Source organism: Ipomoea nil, unplaced genomic scaffold (genome assembly GCF_001879475.1).
Source record: "Ipomoea nil cultivar Tokyo-kokei standard unplaced genomic scaffold, Asagao_1.1 scaffold2759, whole genome shotgun sequence".
NCBI classification, from domain to species: Eukaryota; Viridiplantae; Streptophyta; class Magnoliopsida; order Solanales; family Convolvulaceae; genus Ipomoea; species Ipomoea nil.
In genome coordinates, this window is record NW_017619187.1 from 1794543 (window position 1) to 1814975 (window position 20433).

At 34.9% G+C, this 20433-nt stretch overlaps 3 protein-coding genes across 3 annotated transcripts; all 3 read left to right on the forward strand.

Annotated features, from left to right (window-relative positions):
- Positions 1–136: 136 nt before the first annotated feature.
- LOC109156832 (GPALPP motifs-containing protein 1-like) lies at positions 137–16985 on the forward strand. The gene is made up of 3 exons (XM_019304689.1): positions 137–1355; positions 16115–16118; positions 16974–16985. The coding sequence occupies exon 1, from the start codon at positions 195–197 to the stop codon at positions 1353–1355; it is 1161 nt and encodes a 386-aa protein (XP_019160234.1). The 5' UTR covers positions 137–194; the 3' UTR covers positions 16115–16118; positions 16974–16985.
- LOC109156828 (receptor protein kinase-like protein ZAR1) lies at positions 6054–8913 on the forward strand. The gene is made up of 2 exons (XM_019304686.1): positions 6054–7760; positions 7870–8913. Exons 1-2 carry the CDS (start codon positions 6302–6304, stop codon positions 8535–8537), a joined length of 2127 nt encoding a protein of 708 aa, XP_019160231.1. The 5' UTR covers positions 6054–6301; the 3' UTR covers positions 8538–8913.
- LOC109156739 (probable LRR receptor-like serine/threonine-protein kinase At3g47570) lies at positions 12680–18838 on the forward strand. The gene is made up of 4 exons (XM_019304572.1): positions 12680–13400; positions 13538–13828; positions 16440–18287; positions 18385–18838. The coding sequence occupies exons 1-4, from the start codon at positions 12689–12691 to the stop codon at positions 18744–18746; spliced, it is 3213 nt and encodes a 1070-aa protein (XP_019160117.1). The 5' UTR covers positions 12680–12688; the 3' UTR covers positions 18747–18838.
- The last annotated feature ends 1595 nt before the right edge of the window (positions 18839–20433 follow it).

Sequence of the window (20433 nt, forward strand, 5' to 3'; positions counted from 1 at the left end):
TTTCCAAAAATAATTATTGGTTATTTGGGATGAGCTGCATATAGTATTTTCCTATTCCTATATAGAAAGGAAGTGGGAAAAGATACCCAATTTCATATATTTAATGATCAATCGAATACCCCGCCCACAACCCCTATTGCGGAGTTCCGTTTTCCGAACTACAAAGCTGCAGCAAAGTTTCCGATCGAGATAGCATGGGAGACCATTCCAATAGAAAGAAGAAGCACAGACATGAGGAAGATTCTCCCACTTCCTCTACACCTTCACAATCTCCATCGGAATCGTCCCACTCGGAAATCCACCGGCACAACCGCAGCAGGAAACGCCGTCGCGACACTTATAATGCTAATTTAAGTCTACCTAATGAAGAAACCTCAGCTCCAAGAAAGAGGATGATTGGACCTGCGAAGCCATCTGCTGAATTACTTGCAGAAGCACAGGAGGAGATGAGGGAGGAAGATAGCGATAGCCAACAGTTTATTGGACCTCCGCCTCCTGCGGTGGCGACTGAGGCTGAGTCCACAAATGAAGCAGAGCGTTTTGAAGAGATCACTAGAATTATGGGAGTTGAGGAAGACAATAATGGCTATGATGTTTTGGGAGTGAACAGAAATATGGCGAGTGAAAACATGAAGAAGAGGTACTGGAAGTTGTCTCTTATGGTGCATCCTGACAAATGTTCTCATCCTCAAGCTCACCAAGCATTTGTTAAACTCAACAAAGCGTTTAAAGATTTACAAGACCCAGATAAGAGAAAAGCATTGGATGACAAAATAAAGCTCAAGGAGGAGCAGGAGGAAATGAAGGCAGATTTGCAAGCCATGCGTGAAGCTGCACAGTGGAGACGTTTGCAAGGTATATCCATGGAGGGTGATGATATACTGTTAGAAACACCAAAAAGAGATGAATGGATGACAACCCTCCCTCCAGAAAGAAAACCTGGCCGCATGCCAATGTGTTCAACAACATTTAGCAAGAGTTCCAAGGAGGGGCGGGGTGATACTAGTGTCTGGACAGATACTCCTTCAGATAGAGCACTGAAAGCCAAAATGAATTATGCTTCTAAAGAACAGGATACGAAAAGGGAAAATGCAGATAATGCTGCACTTGTGGATCAGTACAACAAGGCTAAACGATCAAAATCTTTGGTAGAAAAGCATCAAGAGAAAGGTGGGAGCAAGTCCAAGAAAAAAGCAAAGCAAGAAGAATGGGAAGGAAACCATCCATGGAAACCTTGGGATCGCGAAAAGGATTTGAAAGTTAGAAGACAAAGTGTCAAACTTGACGCCCAAAATATGTCAAAGGGTTTGTCTTCCAGATTTTCTTCTGGGTCTTTCCAGAGGAACTTCCTCTAGACGGTAGTGGCATCAATCTCATTATTTTTTTCCTTTTGGACCATGAGATATCCAAACTATTGGGCCAAAAATTGAGATTATTAAAACACATAAAATGAATGGAAAAACCCCTTATTATGAAATGAAGTTTTTTGCTAAATTTTTCATTTGATAATTTAATTACCAACTTTGTTACATGACATATTGTATTATCTTATACGGATAATCAAATTAATTTGTTGTGAGGTACAATAATTTAGAAGTAACTAATGGACAATAAGTTATGACACTCCAAGTGAGATCATTAATTGAGTATATTGTATTTAATACAAAAAAGAAAATGATATAAACATCATTTTACTAAGTACAAGTAAGTCCACTAGCAACACAGGAATTGTTGGGACTAGATATTTCGATACAATAACTTTATTAGGCTATGGTTGACACTCCACAGTACACCGAGGAGGCGCATTGACAACATTAATGGATTACAATTAGCTTGATAACTATAATATTACACCCAGAGATAAAAGATGACAAAACCCTTTTTTTTTTTTTTTTTTAAATTGAAGAAAAAGAAACATCAAAGAAGTGTTCCAATCCCCCATTGCAGTTGTAGCATATGCTTCGACGCAGAAGACCAAAAAAGTGGTACCACGTATGTGTTGTTCTTGGTTGATGTTAAAAATGTTGAGTATATAATATATATAAATATAAATGTGCAATTCAACTATCAGTTTAAACTTTTAGTTGAGATGTAACACATGCTTTAATTTGATATCAGAATTATGTCTTTAATTTGATATCAGAATCATGTCAAAGGTCATGAATTCGAATCTCTATTACTTTAGATATTAAAAACAAACGAAACAAGACAATTTTGGGCATTCAATTTGGTCCCCGTCTCCAACTTTATTGATGCATGTCCTCAATATGCACAGACCGTGCTTGCTGCCCCTAACCACAATCTTGATTACTAGCACTTAATGTTCCATTCAATTTGCATATATATATATATATATTATGAGATCAGGTTAGTAAGAAATCCCCATCTTCATCACAATTGTGATTATTACTTATCCACACAAGGCAAAATAAAATACCCTCGCCTCCGTAACCTCCACACCTCAACTTGACAAGTAGTGGAGAGATAATCGTTGTGATTAAGCTAATCATTAGATGAGAGGACTAATATTGAGTGCATGCCCAGTTGCGATGACTTGATCCTTTAACACAATAATGTTTTCTATGTTATTATTGTTTGAATTCGAGCGAAGAATTGCTCAACTACCCGTGCGGTGCACGTGTGATGCGCGTGCGATACATGGATAAAAATAAATAAATACAATGACACATGTTTAGCTTAATTACCATAATAATTATTAGACAATTATTATTAGACAATTATATTAATATCTATACAATTATACTTTTCATATCTTAAATATATTCCCTTCCACCATATCACATTTACTTTTTTCCTCCTCCTTCATATATCTGAATGAATTAATTGTAATTAGTAGGAAAAAAAATCTAAAGACCCATATTTAATTGTAATTATATTAATATTGATATAATTATTAGCTTAATCAATGTAATATTTATTAGTCAATTATACTAATATATGTGCAATTAATTCATTAATTACCATAATAATTATTAGGTAATTATACTAAAATTGTGCAATTAACTTTCATATATATATATATATATATATATATATATTTATATATATATATATTATCAAAAATTTAATTGTAACAATTATTAAAAAAAATTCAATGACCCATGTTTAATTGTAATTATACTATTATTATGGTAATTATTAGTTTAATTATCATAATAATCATTAGTCAATTATACTTGTGTAATTAATTCCTTAATTACCATAATAATTATTAGATAAATATATTAATATTGTGCTATTATACTATTATTATTATACATTAAGTATAAAAATATGTATATAAAAGATGTCACATTTATTGAGCTATTACTTACCATAATAATTATTAGATTTTATTATATATTATTAATAGCTTATGAGGTCATTTTGGCGGAAAGTTCTAAAAGTGCGATTTTGTTTTTATAAGTAGTATAGATAGATTATTATTATTATTATTATTATTATTATTATTATTTAAAAATATTTGAACGACTTTATGAAAGTCAATAAAAATTTATTAAAATCTATCGATTTGAAAATCTATAAAAGTCATGATTGAATACATTCCCTAAATACTAACCACTGATTGTATAAGAGTGACTTAAGCACGGTTTATATAATAACTTATTGAGTTATTGCCTTTTAATCTGAGTATGTGGTTGAGTGGAAGTGACTCATTCATCATCAATCAAAAGTCAAGTATTCAATCCTTAGCTTTGGGTATGGAGTAGTCTTAAATCCTCTGGCGCCTCCATTGATAATTGAAACCGGAGAAAAGTTAAGGTTTAATAATATACTTAATTACACCCTCATGTCAGCTGCGCCTCAGCTCACACGGAATGTTTATAGACTTTATTCCTCCTTCCATCACGCCACAACATAATTCACGACTTTAAGAAAATTATACCAACGTAGTAGTAACTTTAGACTCCTATCTTAGTCTAATTTATGCTATCATATATATTATAAATATAATCTTATACAGTTCTTAAATTTATTATGCTATAAAGTTTGTTGATCACATATAAATTAAATGTTGAACACATAACAACTAATGGATGACAGGTGCATGTCGATCAACTTAATTTGTTATATTTAGATAGAATTATATTTTTAGTGTTGAGATATAAACAAGAACAAAAATAGCTCAGATTTACGTGGTTCGATAGGTCAGGTGTCTACATCTACAGAAGTAAAGTTATTCTTTTATTAATAATAGTGATGGTATAGTAGAACATCCAGAATTACAAATATCATATTTATATGAAACTCTAAATAAAGTACATGTACTGTACCGTGGGGTCGCTACTGCCCCACACTTGGATCTATCATCTTTAATTTTACTTTCTGTATATATGAGACAAATACAAAGCTTAAAATTAAAAGTATTTGATAAGACTTCAACAAGTGAATATTATATAGTGATTTTAGTAAAAAAGGAATATCATTTTTCTTAAAAAGTATTGGAAACCAAAAATCTTAACTTTAATTATTTATAATTAAGTAGTGAGCATATACATATTTTCTTCTCCAAGCAAGGGTGTTTTGATTTTATTTATTATTATTTTTTGTGACGAGGAAAACCTATAGTAACGTAACTATACAGTGATGTATACTAGGTAAATCTTGCATCTGTGTAATAGGGACGGGAAAGACTATGGGATAAATTCGACTGAGAGAGTACTATTGATGATAATTGAATTCATAATTTTGTAGTATAAAAATAATGTTTCACCCATTCAATCACCTGGAAAGTGTTTTTCAATGCTTGGCAGTGCTATTTCAACAAGTATCTTTTTAAAATTAATTGTTGGGCAATTTGTTTTTTCCCTCATTCAAGTTTACAGTCGTATAGAATCTAAATCGAGTTTAACGTATAATTTTTTTTTATCTATCTCTTCTTAATTTGCAACGAGCAAGTTTTAAAAGATTGGAGAAGCACGCGCGCGCGCACACGCACACACACATATATATATATAATTCCAGATAAGAGCTTATATATATGTAAGAACTTATATATGATCAAATTCAAACCATTGATCTAGTAGATTTAACGTTTGAAAATAAACAAAATTTTATAATATTTATAAAACTTTTTTTTTTTTTTATGTAAATCACAATGTGGTCCGGGTCCACCCGATTCGCTCTCGGCACAGAAGTTGGCTCAGAGGAAATCGTCACTTGTGAAAATCGAACCCGGATTATCCCATAATTCTCCCCCACAAAAAGAGCTCATTTGTCACTAAAACTACTCTATTGAGTTAATATTTATAAAACTTTATACCTATATATATATATTATAATAATAATAATAATAATAATAATAATAATAATAATAATAATGAATTTTCTATATTATCTTGTATTCATATATTTTAAGTTATATATTTAAATAAATAAATTCGACATTTAATTACTTATGTATGAACTTTTCGTATATAATTTTATATTGATATACTTTTAAATATTTTTTTAAATATAAAAATTGGACGTTAACACATTCGCATAATATGAGTGTAAAACTAATATATATATATATATATATATATATATATATATATATATAAAGATCTTAAAAACTGTAGTCTGGTCAAAGTCGCAGGTGGTGGGATGAAGCGCAGTCAAAGCGTTTGGTCTGCTCATAGAAATATGTTCACTTCGTTAATCAATCACTTATTGAATTAATTATTATTACTCCAATAGAAATATGTTCACTTCGTTAATATATAAAGATCTTAAAAACTGTAGTATAGTCTGGTCAAAGACCATTAGATTGTTGTTTCAAAGATTCAAATTTGAAACTTTGTGGTTAAGTAAAATGATACGGAGAAGAAAGTAATATTTATAGAGATTGAGATACATTCGAGTTTAAAATAATATAAAATTACAAGAATAGTTGCAAATTTGGCTTTCTAGGATTCTCTTAGCAACCTTCTTTTTTATGGATTTTTTTCTTCCTAAACATTTTGTCTTGTATTTATTCTCCTGGAAAAAGAACAAAACAAAACAAAACAATAGAAAAAGAAAACAAAGTAAAGGTGAAAAGAAACAAATGGTGTTAATGTCTAGTCTATTGCCCAAATGCCCCGCTGCATTCTTTCTCATTCTCCAAGACACCCTTTTTCTTCTCTCACTACTTCACTGTCAAAGCTTGCTTTTTTACTCGCTCTCCTGACCTCCATTGTTTCTCTCTCTAAACTTTCTCTGCCTCAACTTGGTTTTCAGTTGCACAAAGGTAAGCTCTTTGACACCCAACTTTTCTTTTTTTTTCACCCACATTTTCTTGGAAGAAAGGAAAAAAATGTTAGCTTTGGCATTGTTCATATTGATTTTCTGCAATTCGCAAGCTCTGGTGAGTTCTTTGAATGACGAAGCAAAAGCCCTTTTGTCTTTCAAGCAATCTGTTTTAGAAGACCCAGAAGGGTCACTGAATAACTGGAATTACTCTGATGAAACCCCATGTTCATGGAATGGTATTACTTGCAAGGACCAGAGAGTTGTCTCTGTGACCATTCCCAAGAAGAGCCTATCTGGGGTTCTTTCTTCTTCCCTTGGCTCACTCTCTGAGCTCAGACATTTGAATTTAAGGAATAATAGGCTTAATGGAAGCATCCCTCCTGGTCTCTTTAGAGCTCTAGGTTTGCAAAGTTTGGTTCTTAATGGGAATTCTTTGTCTGGGCCTTTGCCTTCTGAGGTTGGGGGGCTTAATTACCTTCAAACTTTGTATATTTCTCAGAATTTCTTGAATGGGTCTTTGCCTGCAACACTGATTCAATGTAAAAGATTGAAGAAACTTGATTTGAGTGTGAATAATTTTAGTGGTTCTTTGCCGAATGGTTTTGGGGCTAGCTTGGCTTCATTGGTAAACCTTGACCTTTCACACAATGAGTTCAGTGGGTTGATTCCTAGTGACTTGGGAAATTTGTCTAATTTGGAAGGAACCATTGATTTGTCTCATAATAGATTTAGTGGTTCGATCCCATCAAGTCTTGGTAACCTTCCTGAGAAAGTTTATATTGATCTCACGTATAACAATTTGAGTGGTCCAATCCCGCAAAATGGTGCTCTAATGAATAGAGGACCAACTGCATTCCTTGGGAATTCAGGGCTATGCGGTCCTCCATTGAAGAATCTGTGTTCTTCGGGAGGTGATGCTATTTCACCTTCCTTGTATCCACCCTTGCCCAATAACTATCCTCCACAAGGCACAGTGGATCACGAAAGGAGGCTGAGTAAAGGTGCCATATCTGCAATAATTGTGAGTGATGTGATTGGAATTTGCTTTATTGGCTTGCTGTTCTCATATTGTTATGCAAGAATCTGTCCTTGTGGAACGAGACACGATGAGAGCGGGCATGGTTTTGGAAAGGGAGGAAATGGAAGAAATAAATGCTTATGCTTTGGGAAGGAGGTGTCCGAGACTTTATCAGAACATGTAGAACAATGTGATCTCGTCCCACTGGACAACCAAGTGGCGTTTGATTTAGATCAGCTTCTCAAAGCATCTGCTTTTGTGCTCGGTAAGAGTGGCATTGGAATTGTCTATAAAGTTGTGCTTGAAGATGGGCTTAACTTGGCTGTGAGAAGACTCGGGGAAGGTGGATCGCAAAGATTGAAAGAGTTTCAAACAGAAGTCGAAGCAATTGGGAAGCTAAGGCATCCTAATGTTGTAACTCTTAGAGCCTATTATTGGTCAGTGGATGAGAAGCTATTGATATACGACTTTGTTCCAAACGGAAACCTTTCCACAGCAATTCATGGTAATTTTCACACCTACAAGTCCGTAGTTATTTCCAATGTTCCATAAGTTTTCAATTTATATATTGTGTTAATGATAATTTGTTATCTTGTTTCTATTAATGGCTTTAGGAAAACCCGGAATGGTGTCCTTTATGCCTCTTTCATGGTCTGTGCGATTGAGCATTATGAAGGGAACTGCTAAAGGAATGGTTTATTTGCACGAGTATAGCCCTAAAAAATATGTCCACGGTGATTTGAAACCATCAAATATATTGCTTGGACATGATATGGAACCTAAAATCTCCGATTTTGGACTTGGGCGTCTTGCTAACATAGCTGGAGGCTCCCCAACTCTGCTGTCCACTCGAATGGCCTCTGAGAAACAACGACTACCAGGCAGCGGGCCATCAGAAACGTCAACAATTGTTTCAACCGGAGCTTTAGGATCCCCTTACCAAGCTCCAGAGGCGTTTAAGGTAATGAAGCCATCGCAGAAGTGGGATGTGTACTCCTATGGAGTAATCTTATTGGAAATGCTTACTGGAAGATCACCGGTAGTACAGTTGGGATCCTCGGAAATGGACCTTGTTAACTGGATTCACCTTTGCATTGACGAAAAGAAGCCACTTTCAGATGTTTTGGACCCATATCTAGCTGAAGATGCTGATAAAGAAGATGAAATGATTGCCGTTCTGAAGATTTCAATGGCGTGTGTGCACACAAATCTTGAAAAGAGACCTTCGATGAGGCACGTCATGGAAGCACTCGAAAGACTGCCCGCCAGCAGTGCCCTTTAACCTTATCCCGTTTTCCTTGTCGAGAGGAAGGGTGTTTTAATTTTGGAGGTAAATCTTCGTTTAAATCAGTTGGTAAGAGTTTATTTTTTACTGTTTCTATATGTGGATAAGTAAAAGGAGGCTGTGTAACAGTAACACTCTTGTTCTTATCGCAGGCCTTTCCCGACCTATCTTGTTTGTTCGTTCAATATTTCTAGTTTGTTTTTTCTACTTATTGACATTCATAGCTCCAAAATATTAACTGACATACCGACTTCATGAGATCACACATGTGAACCGCTTAAACAGTTGTCAAAGAATTTACAGCTTTTGTAACTATTCTTTAAGTTTTGATAACATGATGTTTTTTTTGTATACATATATATCCTTGCAACTGCAAGGACAGAATGTGAAAAACAATGGCCACTCAAATCATGTTGATGGAGACTATACTACTGGGAATAAAACAATGTCATATGTTGTCATTTTGGATGTTCTGTTGGGTATGCTGTCTGTATGTGTACATTATGAGTATATATGGTCCATAGCTAGCTAAAAGGGGGTAAATAATTGGCTAGGCCAATGCACCCTTTGTAGGGTAAGAAGACAGATGAACAAAAGCTCGAGCATCATTAGTATCTACACCATGCAAAGTGAGACTAATTCAATTGAATTTCGGTCTGCCCCAATCAAACCAGCTCTCCCAAGAGTATTTTTGCATGCATATAGGTTCAGCAGAGCTAGACGAGATTTTTGCAACACTGAGTACAATATGTCTTGAAATGAGTGATCGAATAGGTAAAACGTGATTTTCATACTTAGATACTCATGAGTTTGATTTTTGCTAATGCTAACACAACACGTAGAAGTTTTGATAAATATTATATATATGAATCTTTGATAGTAGGAATCTTGACCAGTGTGTAATATTATTAAACCTGGTGGGGTAGGAGGGCTTTTGAACATAGGGTTATAGTCTTTAGAGCTGGCTTTGTGACTTTATGGGGGGAGAGCATAAATTAATGGAAAGTAAGTATAAGAAAAGTTGAGCCATCTTTGTTGGTATTGATTGGATTATTAGATATGTAAAGAAATAGTTAGGTGTCGTGGGAATGGAAGTCAATTTTTTCCATGGCAAGAGGCATGCATGAAAGCCAATTTGTGTACTATGATTGCCGCCATTCATGCCAACTACAATGCCCAACACAATGCCTGTCTACTAATAATACCGACTAATTTGATATATTTTCTATAGAGTTGGGACTTGGGAGAAGTTTATATCACTTGATAAATTAGGGTCATTAAACCCAATAGGGTAGCTCAAGTGACAAATGATTTTTTTTTTTTTTTTTTTTTTTTTTTTTTTTTTTTTTTTGTGGAGAAAATTCTGGAATAATCCGGATTTGATTCCTACAAGTGATGGGGATTAGTCAAGTGATAGATTGGTTGATGTGTATAATTATTATTAGTCTTTCACGCACATTGTGATGATTATTTTTAAATAAGTACTTCTATCAATTCAAGATTATATAAAAAGTGTTGATGCATAGGTATTCAATGTTGAATTTGTTTATTTAAATCAGTAATTCAAAGTGTATAAAAGCAAGATAATATATGAGAGATATATTATAATTGACACTAAAATAAATGTTTGCAACTTTGTAATGTAGTGAATATAATTAATTAATGAATTTGAAGGTAAGAAATCTTTGAATTGAAGAAAACAAAGATAATATAACTAATAAAATATATATATATATATATATATATATATATATATATATATATATATATATATATATATATTTAAAATTTTTTATAATGAATAATTTTTTTTTGAATAAAAGCATTATAAACATCTAATTCTAAATTAGTTAAATGCATATGTATTATTTTTTGTTGTAGCTACTCATTTATTTATAATTTAATAAGAGTAATAAAATGGGGTACTTACTTTTCATCCACAACAATGAAGTCATTGATTTTTTTTTTTATTTCCATTCTTGTTGAGACAAATTATTTTGGGAGTTTATCAATGACAATTATAAAATTTAAATTATAAATAACTTAAAAAAAAAAGCCTCGTTAACTTTTTTTTTTTTAAAAAAAAATTATAAATAGCATCAGTCAAGCCTTGTTAACCAAACCCGACACATAAAATGAGACGGAGGGAGTAGTAAAATTAACTTGCAAATTTCTTCAAAAATTTTCATGCTTTGATAAAATTCTGAGAATGATATGTAAACTTATTCAATTGGAGTCGGTGAGATGTCAACATTGTCAAATTTTTTTGGAAAATTGTAGTTTTAGAGTCTTGGTGTAGTTGTATTTATGATCAACAACTTTGTAGTTAGGTCACACATGCTTGACAATAATGTAAGAACAATTTTATCCGATAAAAAACAATAGTTCAATATTTATAAAGTAATGTACAATTGTACTATTATAGAAATACATACAAAAAATATTAATACTATAATGACCTAAACCATTTCAATAATGCAAAATCATAATTGAAATATTGAGTTTTGTTCAAACAGAACTTATAACTTATTTTGGAAATATTAACAAACAGAGCTTATAACTTATTAACAACTTAAAATAAGTTAGGAATAAGGGTCAAATAGGTTACTGAATTGCACACCAAAGTACAATTAGGCAATCGAACTCAATAATAATGCAATTGGGTCCCTGAACCACATAAAATCATACAATTAGGTCCAAAATGACTTGTTACCTGAAATGCAGGTTACCAATTTTAAAAATAATGTGTAAATATATTTTAAAATAAAATAAATAATTAAAATTATATAATTAAAAAAAAAAAACTAAAACTGCCGGAGACGAATCGTCTCCGGCAGTCTTCGTCTCCATTGCCAGGAGACAAAGCTTCGTCTCCATGGCCGGAGACCATCCCTTCGTCTCCATGGCCGGAGACCATCCCTTCGTCTCCGGCCATGGAGACGAAGGGACCTTCGTCTCCACTTCGTCTCCGGCAGTTCTAGTTTTTTTTTTTTTTTTTTTTTTTTTTTTTTTTTTTTAATTAATTATTTTATTTAAAATTAATTTTTTAAATTGATAACCGCCACGTCAGCACAATTTAAGGTTAACAGGTCATTTTAGACCTAATTGCATGATTTTGTGTAGTTTAAAAATCTAATTGAATTATTTTTTAGTTCGATGAGCTAATTGCATTTTGATGTGCAATTCGATGGTTTATTTGACCCTTATTTCAATAACTTATAAGTTCTTAAATACGCCGTGTCAGTAGCGTGTCTGTCCCACATTAAACACATTCCCGGTGAACCCCACTTATATGTTGGATCCAAAAATTAATTGAGACCAATAAGCAAACTCCTTCAACGCAGATTAATGTATCTCGATCCAAAACCGAATTATTCTTTGAAAATAAGTCATCCCAGACAAATTATGTCGTGCACCAGGGTGCACAATGCAGTGTGCACCATAAGACTTTATGTATATTATGTTAAGAGTTTATATGTATTATGTATTATGTTAAAATTAAGTATATTATGTTAAGAGTTTATGAATATTATGTTAAGAGTTTATATGTATTATCTATTATATATTATGTTAAGATTATGTGTATTATATTAGGAGTTTATGTGTATTTTACTCTACAATTATATATATACGAAACAGAGAATTTTTAAGACGCTCAATGCATTGTGCGCCTTGGTGCACGATATAACAATTGGCCATCCCCAATTCCATCTTGCTTTCAAAATTGAATCTAGCCCAACCCACGTGGCTCTACAAGGCCACCCATGGTTCAACCAAAGATATAAGTCAAAAGTCAACCAGTTCAAACCTTGTGGGTGTGTTCTCATGGGACACACAAATATAAAAGTTAACCAGTCAAAATTTCCCACTTCCCAGTATTACACTAAGTAGCCAAAATTATAACCACCGTAGTTGAAATTTTATTTTGAAGAAAGAGACATGGTTGCAACCATTTTTTGTGTTTCTCACAGAGTTTCAGGTGAGAAACCAGCCCTGAAACGTGAGAAACCAAACCAGCCGGACTGCACAGGCAAAAAGCATGGGAGTTAAAAAGTTAAATCTTATTTCATGGCCTCTCACTTATAAAGAGAAAAAACTTGAGCATTTAGTTGAGTAGAAGTAATTGGGTAGGTTGCATGCATGCAAATATGATGAGTTTGTTAGTATCAATGCAACAGTTTTTGGTTTTGGTTGTTTTAGTGCAATCCCTTTCCATGGGAACTCATCAGGCTGTGGCCTCCACGGTATCAACATCTGATGAGACTGCTCTATTGGCATTGAAAGGAGCAATCACATCCGACCCTTTTCAAATCTTGTCCAACAATTGGTCTCTCCAAACTCCACACTGTGATTGGATTGGCGTTACTTGCAATGCTAAGCACCAAAGAGTGACCCAATTGAATCTCTTCAATATGGGTCTCAACGGCACCATTCCTGAGGAGATTGGTGGCCTCTCATTCCTTGCAACTTTCAACATCAGCACCAATAGTTTCCATGGCCAAATCCCAGAAAGCATTGGATTCTTGACCAAACTCCAGAGTTTGGATCTGTCCTACAACAATCTCACTGGAAACATCCCCCCAACTATATACAACATTTCTTCCTTGCAATTTGTAGCCATGAAATACAATAGTCTCTCTGGGATTATTCCGGCGGGCATTTGTGATAACTACAGGCAGCTACAAAGCTTGTCTCTCAGATCAAATCAATTGAGTGGTCAGATTCCATCAAGTCTCCACAAATGTACCGAACTAAGAGTTTTGAGTTTAGGAGACAATGAATTTCATGGAAGCATACCACCTGAAATTGGCAACTTTTCCAAGCTCGAGATGTTATATCTATATGGCAACAACTTGACAGGTGAGTTTTTTGTTTTTGGTCTAGTTTTAGTGACATATATGCATGGCTACCAATTTACATAATACTAATATATAGAAGAATGTAATATGTCCATGTGTACGTACTTATATATACTTCATGTCTTTTAATACATTCAGGAGATTTGCCTTGGACAATCTTCAATATTTCATCTTTAATAGCACTTGACTTTGAGAGGAATGAACTCTCTGGAACTCTTCCAAATGACCTCTGTTATCTCCTTCCACAATTGGAGATTCTGGCCATTGGGAGAAACCATATTCGTGGAGAAATCCCTCAAGCTCTATCCAGTTGCAGGAAACTTCATGTACTTTCCATGTCTCACAATGAACTCTCTGGAAGATTACCTAGCGACATCTGGAACGTGTCATCTCTTCGGGATCTCTATCTTGGAGATATGAACTTGACAGGTAAATTCAAAAAACTTTATGAAATTTTGATTTAGGGAATTTTATAAAATAGTGAGGTCAGGGGCAGTGAACCGCCCCAACTAGGCCCTTTTGGCCTCTGGTAGAAATATTGGAGGGAATATAATGGTGGGTTAGAGTGGTGCAATTACATTACCCCCTCCTCCACTGGATCCTTGTCCCCAAAGATCAAAAGAGGAAAATTATTTAGTAACATGGTGATAGTCCTCCCAGGTGGCTGCTTCCACAGGCAAATTTTCCCACTGCACAAGTATTGCACCACTGCCTGGTTATTCCTTTTAATCAACCTCTTGTTTAAGGCTGCTATGGGGTGTGCCAAGACTTCCCCTTCTAGACGGGATATGGCCCTTTGTGAACCCTGGGTAGGGCCAATCGATAAGCCACTGCACCTACCCTTGCTATCACTTGATAAGGTCCATGACAGCTTGATATTGGTTCTTACTTACAGCCATAGTCACTTGCCTATAGGGTTGCACCTTCAAATAAACCCAATCTCCAACTTGGAATGCTCTTTCACTTCTCTTCTTGTCTGCTTGCTGTTTCATTCTATTTTGGACTGTTTGCAAATTGTTCCTCAAGACTGCTATCAGTGTTTTTCTGTTAGCTATCCATCCATTCCCCTCAGTTCTGTGGCCATCTCCCAAAGCCAACATAGGAGACTTGTAACCATAAAGTTCCTGAAAGGGAGTACACTGTAGGGATGAATGGAAGTTAGTGTTGTACCAAAATTCAGCCAAATGCAACCATTTGGTCCAGGATTTAGGTCTGTTGAATACCATGCACCTCAAGTATGTCTCCACACATTTGTTTACCCTCTCTGTCTGTCCATCTGATTGGGGATGGTAAGCAGTAGACATACATAGTTGGACTCTCATTTGTTTGAAAATAGCTTGCCAAAAATGACTGAGGAACACTTTGTCCCTATATCAGTCACAATACTCTCAGGCAATCCATGGAGTTTGTAGATGTTCTCCATGAATTCTGAAGCCACACTTTCAGCTGAGTAGGGGTGTGAGAGAGAAATGAAGTGGCTATACTTGGTGAACATGTCCACCACTACTAAAATGACTTTCCTTACTTTGGGACTTGGGCAACCCTTCTATGAAATCCATTGAAATTCCTTTCCATGCCTGATCAGGGATAGTCAATGGTTGGAGCAGCCCAGGTGTTGCCACATTTTTTGCCATACACCTCTGACACACATCACACTACCTCACCATCTCTTCTATTGCCTTCTTCATTTTTTCCCAGTAAAATAGGGATTTCAATATGTGATATGTACTTTTCTGCCCTGAGTGACCACCCAAGGGTGAGCTGTGCATCTGAGTCATCAGCTGATTTCTCAGTTTGCCCTTGTTCCCAATGTAGAGTCTTTGCTTATATGATTAACCCTTCCTTGACACCTACATTAGGATTCCCATCTGGTGTAATAAGGGCTGAAGTTAGTTTGTCTTGAGCCCATATATCCCCTTCATAGCTTGCAGCCACTTCCTCCATCCATTGGGGCTTGATACTAAGGATATCATTCATCTCAGGCTCATGGTTTGTCATTCTCCTAGTGAAGGCATCTGCAGCACCATTGTCAATCCCCTTTTTATATTGTATTATATAATGTATCCCAAGTAGCTTAGCCAGCTTCTTTTTCTGAATAGCAGTAGTTATTTTCTGTTCTAGAAGGAATTTCAGACTGTAGTGATCAGTCATTATGATGAAATGTCTTCCAACCAGGTAGGATCTCCACCTTTCAACAACATTGATGATAGAAAGATATTCTTTTTCATAAATGTGTAATGAGAATGGTTGGATCAGAGCAAATTATGAGGTGGACTACTGATAAATAATCATTTTAATGTACAAAAAGTTTAATTTTAGATAGTATACTTAAAAATAAATTTTTAATACACAACAAATGAACTGAAAAAAAATAAAAATAAAAATGAACCTTTAATATATTAAAAATGAATGTTATATTAGTGATTTATCTTGTAAGTTGAACCACGGCCTACACTATAATGCTTGTTGCGTACCTCTCCAACCACTCTCAGCTCGCAAATGCATCTTAAGTTCGGTGGGTTGGAATAAGTTAATGATTATTATAAAAATTACTGTTAAAATAATATTAATGTAACAACATATCTGATTATGAATATAAAAATATAAGACTTAAAATAAGAGATTAATTTTATGCAACTCATTTTTAATTTGCTTTATTTGTGAGTTGAAACTAACAGAGCTACTCTAAAGAGACTCAAAGTTTGGATTGGTTCCTAAACTTTTACATAACTTACAGGATACTTACCAAAAGAGATTGGGAAGTTGTCAAACCTTCGAACGTTTAGAGTTTTTGCAAATCGATTGACTGGTACAATACCCTCTTCAATTGGCAATATATCGACTTTGGAGAAATTTTTTGCTAGTGAAAACAATTTGGATGGTAATATTCCCCCAGAGCTAGGAAAGCTATCAAGTCTTAAAGGATTGATACTTGGTACAAATAATTTTAGTGGTGAAGTACCATCCTCCATTTTCAACATCTCTGGATTACAAGTGATTGATCTGTCAACAAATAAGTTTTTTGGCAATCTTCAACCAGGCTTAAGACATTGGATTTCACCAAGTCTTGAAGGACTTCTTTTCGCTGAAAACCAATTCAGTGGAACCATTCCTAGCACTATATCAAATGCCTCCCAACTCATAACGCTTGATCTTGGGAATAACATGTTCAGTGGCCATGTACCTTTGGTGTTTGAAAATTTACACCAACTTCGATATTTTAACATAGAAGGAAACCATATCACAAATGATCCATCGGCCAATGAGCTGAGCCTACTCACTTCATTGTCGAAATGCAAGAATTTGAAAAGGGTTATTTTGGCCGGCAATCCATTCAACACAGTTCTTCCCAGCTCATTAGATGTTGGCAATAAGTCGTCGTCGTTGAAAATCTTGTATGCAGCTGATTGTCACTTGAAAGGCAGTATTCCAAGTGGAATTAGTAACTATATCAACTTGATTTATTTGGACTTGTCCCAAAATAACCTCTCAGGTTCGCTTCCTGGAACATTGGGACATTTGCTGAGGTTACAGGGTTTATTCGTATATAACAATAAAATTGAAGGATCAATACCAAACACTTTATGCTATCTGAAGGACTTATATGAATTGCATCTTGAAGACAATAAGCTCTCAGGGAGCATACCAAGCTGTTTTGGAAATATATCCTCTTTGAGAAAAATATATCTAGGTTCCAATTTATTTACATCTACTATTCCGCTTGGCTTCTGGAATAACAAGGATGTCTTAGAGCTGGACATGTCCTCCAGTTTACTTAGTGGTACCTTGTCTTATGAAATTGGAAGTATGCACACCATGATATACCTCAATCTTTCAGGTAACCAATTTTCTGGAGAAATTCCTGACACCATTGGGCAACTTCAGAATTTGCTTAATCTCTCTCTATCATCAAATAGGCTTCATGGTCGTATTCCTAAATCATTTGATAGTTTGATAAGCTTGCAAGCATTAGATTTATCTAATAATAGCCTCTCTGGTGGTATTCCAAAGTCGATGGAAAAGCTCAAATATCTAGTGTATCTGAATATGTCTTTCAATTATCTCAGCGGTAGAATTCCAAATAGTGGACCTTTCAAAAATTTTAGCATGGAGTCATTCATGGGTAACAAGGAACTATGTGGACCTTCTCGATTCCATGTCATGGAATGCAAAGAAGGTAAAGGAAAACCGAGAAACATTGCCATATTTCTCAAGTATGTTTTGTCATCTCTTGTATCTGTGTTTGTTGTTGCTGTTCTACTGGTTTGGTTGCTTACTTTCTGGAAGAGAAACAAACGAAGGGAACCTCGGACTGAAGATTCACTTGATGTTGCACTCAAGAGGATTTCATACTATGAAATTCTTCGTGCTACAGAAGGTTTTGATGAGAGCAACTTGATAGGCAGGGGGAGTTTTAGCTCAGTGTTCAAGGGCACTTTTGTTGATGGGGTGATTGCTGCTATAAAAGTCTTCAATTTGGATGTGCACGATTCAATCAGAAGCTTTGAAGTAGAGTGCCAAGTGCTAAGGAATATTCGACACAGAAATCTTGTCAAAGTAATAACCAGTTGCTCCAACCTCGACTTCAAAGCTCTGATTTTAGAGTATATGCCCAATGGGAGCCTCGACAAATGGCTCTATTCATATAATTATTTCCTAGATATCTATCAGAGGCTAGGAATAATGATGGATGTTGGGAATGCTCTTGAGTACTTGCATCATGGTCATTCTTTTCTGGTGGTTCATTGTGATTTGAAGCCTGGCAACATTCTTTTAGATGAAAACATGGTTGCACATGTTGGTGACTTTGGTATAGCTAAGCTACTGGACAAAGATAAGGCCACTAAGCAGACAAAAACCATGGGCACAGTTGGATACATGGCTCCAGGTGAACTCACTCAGCTTTCTAATTAAATTTGTAGCTTAGCTTGAAGTTTAGGATATATGGAAGTAATTGTATATTCATATTTTTTGCACAATTGCAGAGTATGGTTGTGCAGGAATAGTATCCAGCATGGGAGATGTATACAGTTTTGGGATTCTACTAATGGAAGTATTCACGAGAAAGAAGCCCACAGATGAGATGTTCCATGGAGACTTCACCATGAGGAAATGGGTGTCTGATTCATTGCCTGATGCAATAATGGAGATTGTTGACTCCAATTTAGTGACAGGAGAAGAAGGTGGAGGGCAAGAAATAGAGGAGTGCTTCTTGATGGTGATGAGATTAGCTATGGAATGCACATATGATTTTCCAGCGGAGAGGATCACCATGGAAGATGCTATAGTAAGACTCAAGTATACACAACAAAAGTTCAACCAAAATGTCTCTATAAGTTTAGTTTAATTTGCATGCTTTGAAATGTTGCTCATTACTTGGATATTGTATTATGATTTCAGGGAATTCTGTTAATGTCCCCTCAAAAAGTAATAAGAACCAATTGCGCACTTGTCCTTATATGTGGTGCTATTTTTATTTATTTATTCATTTTTTTGCAATCTCATGATTAAGTGACTACTTCATAATACCACTAAAATGGAATATATTAAAGATGAGGTCTAGTTTAGTTGAGATGGCTATAGAGAGGCATTGCTATTGATGCAGAAGGTAGCTTTCCTTATTCCTTCTTGCATTGTTTGTGGTGTTTCAAATTCTTTCATGTTCTATGCGATTTTAAGCAGTACTCGACGAATTCCATTGCGTTTAACCAGCCAGGTTTTTTATCAAGTGGAAAGGGTCAACCAAAGACCAAATTGTTATTGTTGGTGCATCATATTGATTCTTCTGTGGCTAAGAATGAACATACATGCATTGTGCATCTTGACAAACTCCAAATGTGAGCTCATATCATTCCAAGAGCTCATTTGTTGGACCATCAAACCACTAGAAGTTCATTTTATTGGATCACCAAACCAATCATGATATCTACAATACAGTTTTACTTTCAGATCACTCCTAGAGCTTATTGGTTGGACTACCAAATCAGGCATGATATCTGTATCACTCCAGGAGCTCATTTGTTGGATCACCAAATCAGTCAAGATATCTTTAATACATTTTGCTTCATAAAGATAAAGTAGTCCTAATAATGGCGTAATTTTGAAATAAATATGAAACGTAATTTTATTTCTTCACCGCCAGCCAAACGTAAAACTTTATTGGTAATGCTCGTGCGTGGTGGCAACAAGGTGAAAGCTTTCATTTTTTAAGCATATAATTAAGATTAGTGGAAGGTCATGTTTTTACATTTCAAACTCTCATTTTCTTTTTGAATGTAAACTCTCATTTTCTTAACCATTTAAGATGGCAACAGAATCTCAATGCATAAGTCAACCGTATTTGCACTTTTTTTATTTATACTTTAGGTTTCTAGTTTATACTAGACTAATCTTAAGTCTCAAAAACTTTTACTTAAAAATTTAGAGGAGGTAAATCGCGAATTACTATACCTATGCACATAATGAGTCATCATCACTTCTGAACAATTTTTTGGACTTTGAATGTCTTAGTGACCCTACATTTTTTTGGGTTTTGGATCTCTCACAGTCACTCAATTGTTGGAACAAGACTTTCCAGATGGTCCTGAGTCATTAAGTTAAACCCCGGACATTTTCAATTTATTAATGCAGGAGTATCCTTGGGTCCTCAGATATGAGTCAATCTTGCAACTCTAACTAATTCATTCAAAAAAAAAAAAACATTTCCTTTAGCTTGCATGTATGATAAACTTGTTAACAGAGCACTTGGTTTCAAAGGAAAGGTATGTGGTTTTGGTTGTGGAATTCAGGGTGGGGCTAATGAGGCTACTCCATTGGCATTCAAAGCCACTATATATAACATTGGACCCCTTTGGCATCTTGTCTAGCAACTGGTCTCATCAACTCCATAATGTGACTGGATTGGTGTTATCTGCAATGTCAAGCACCAAAGAGTGACCCAATTGAATCTCTTAAATATGGGTCTGGACGGCACCATCCCTAGGCATATATAAGAGGGAAAATCATTGTTTTGATTCATCAATTGTTTAACAACC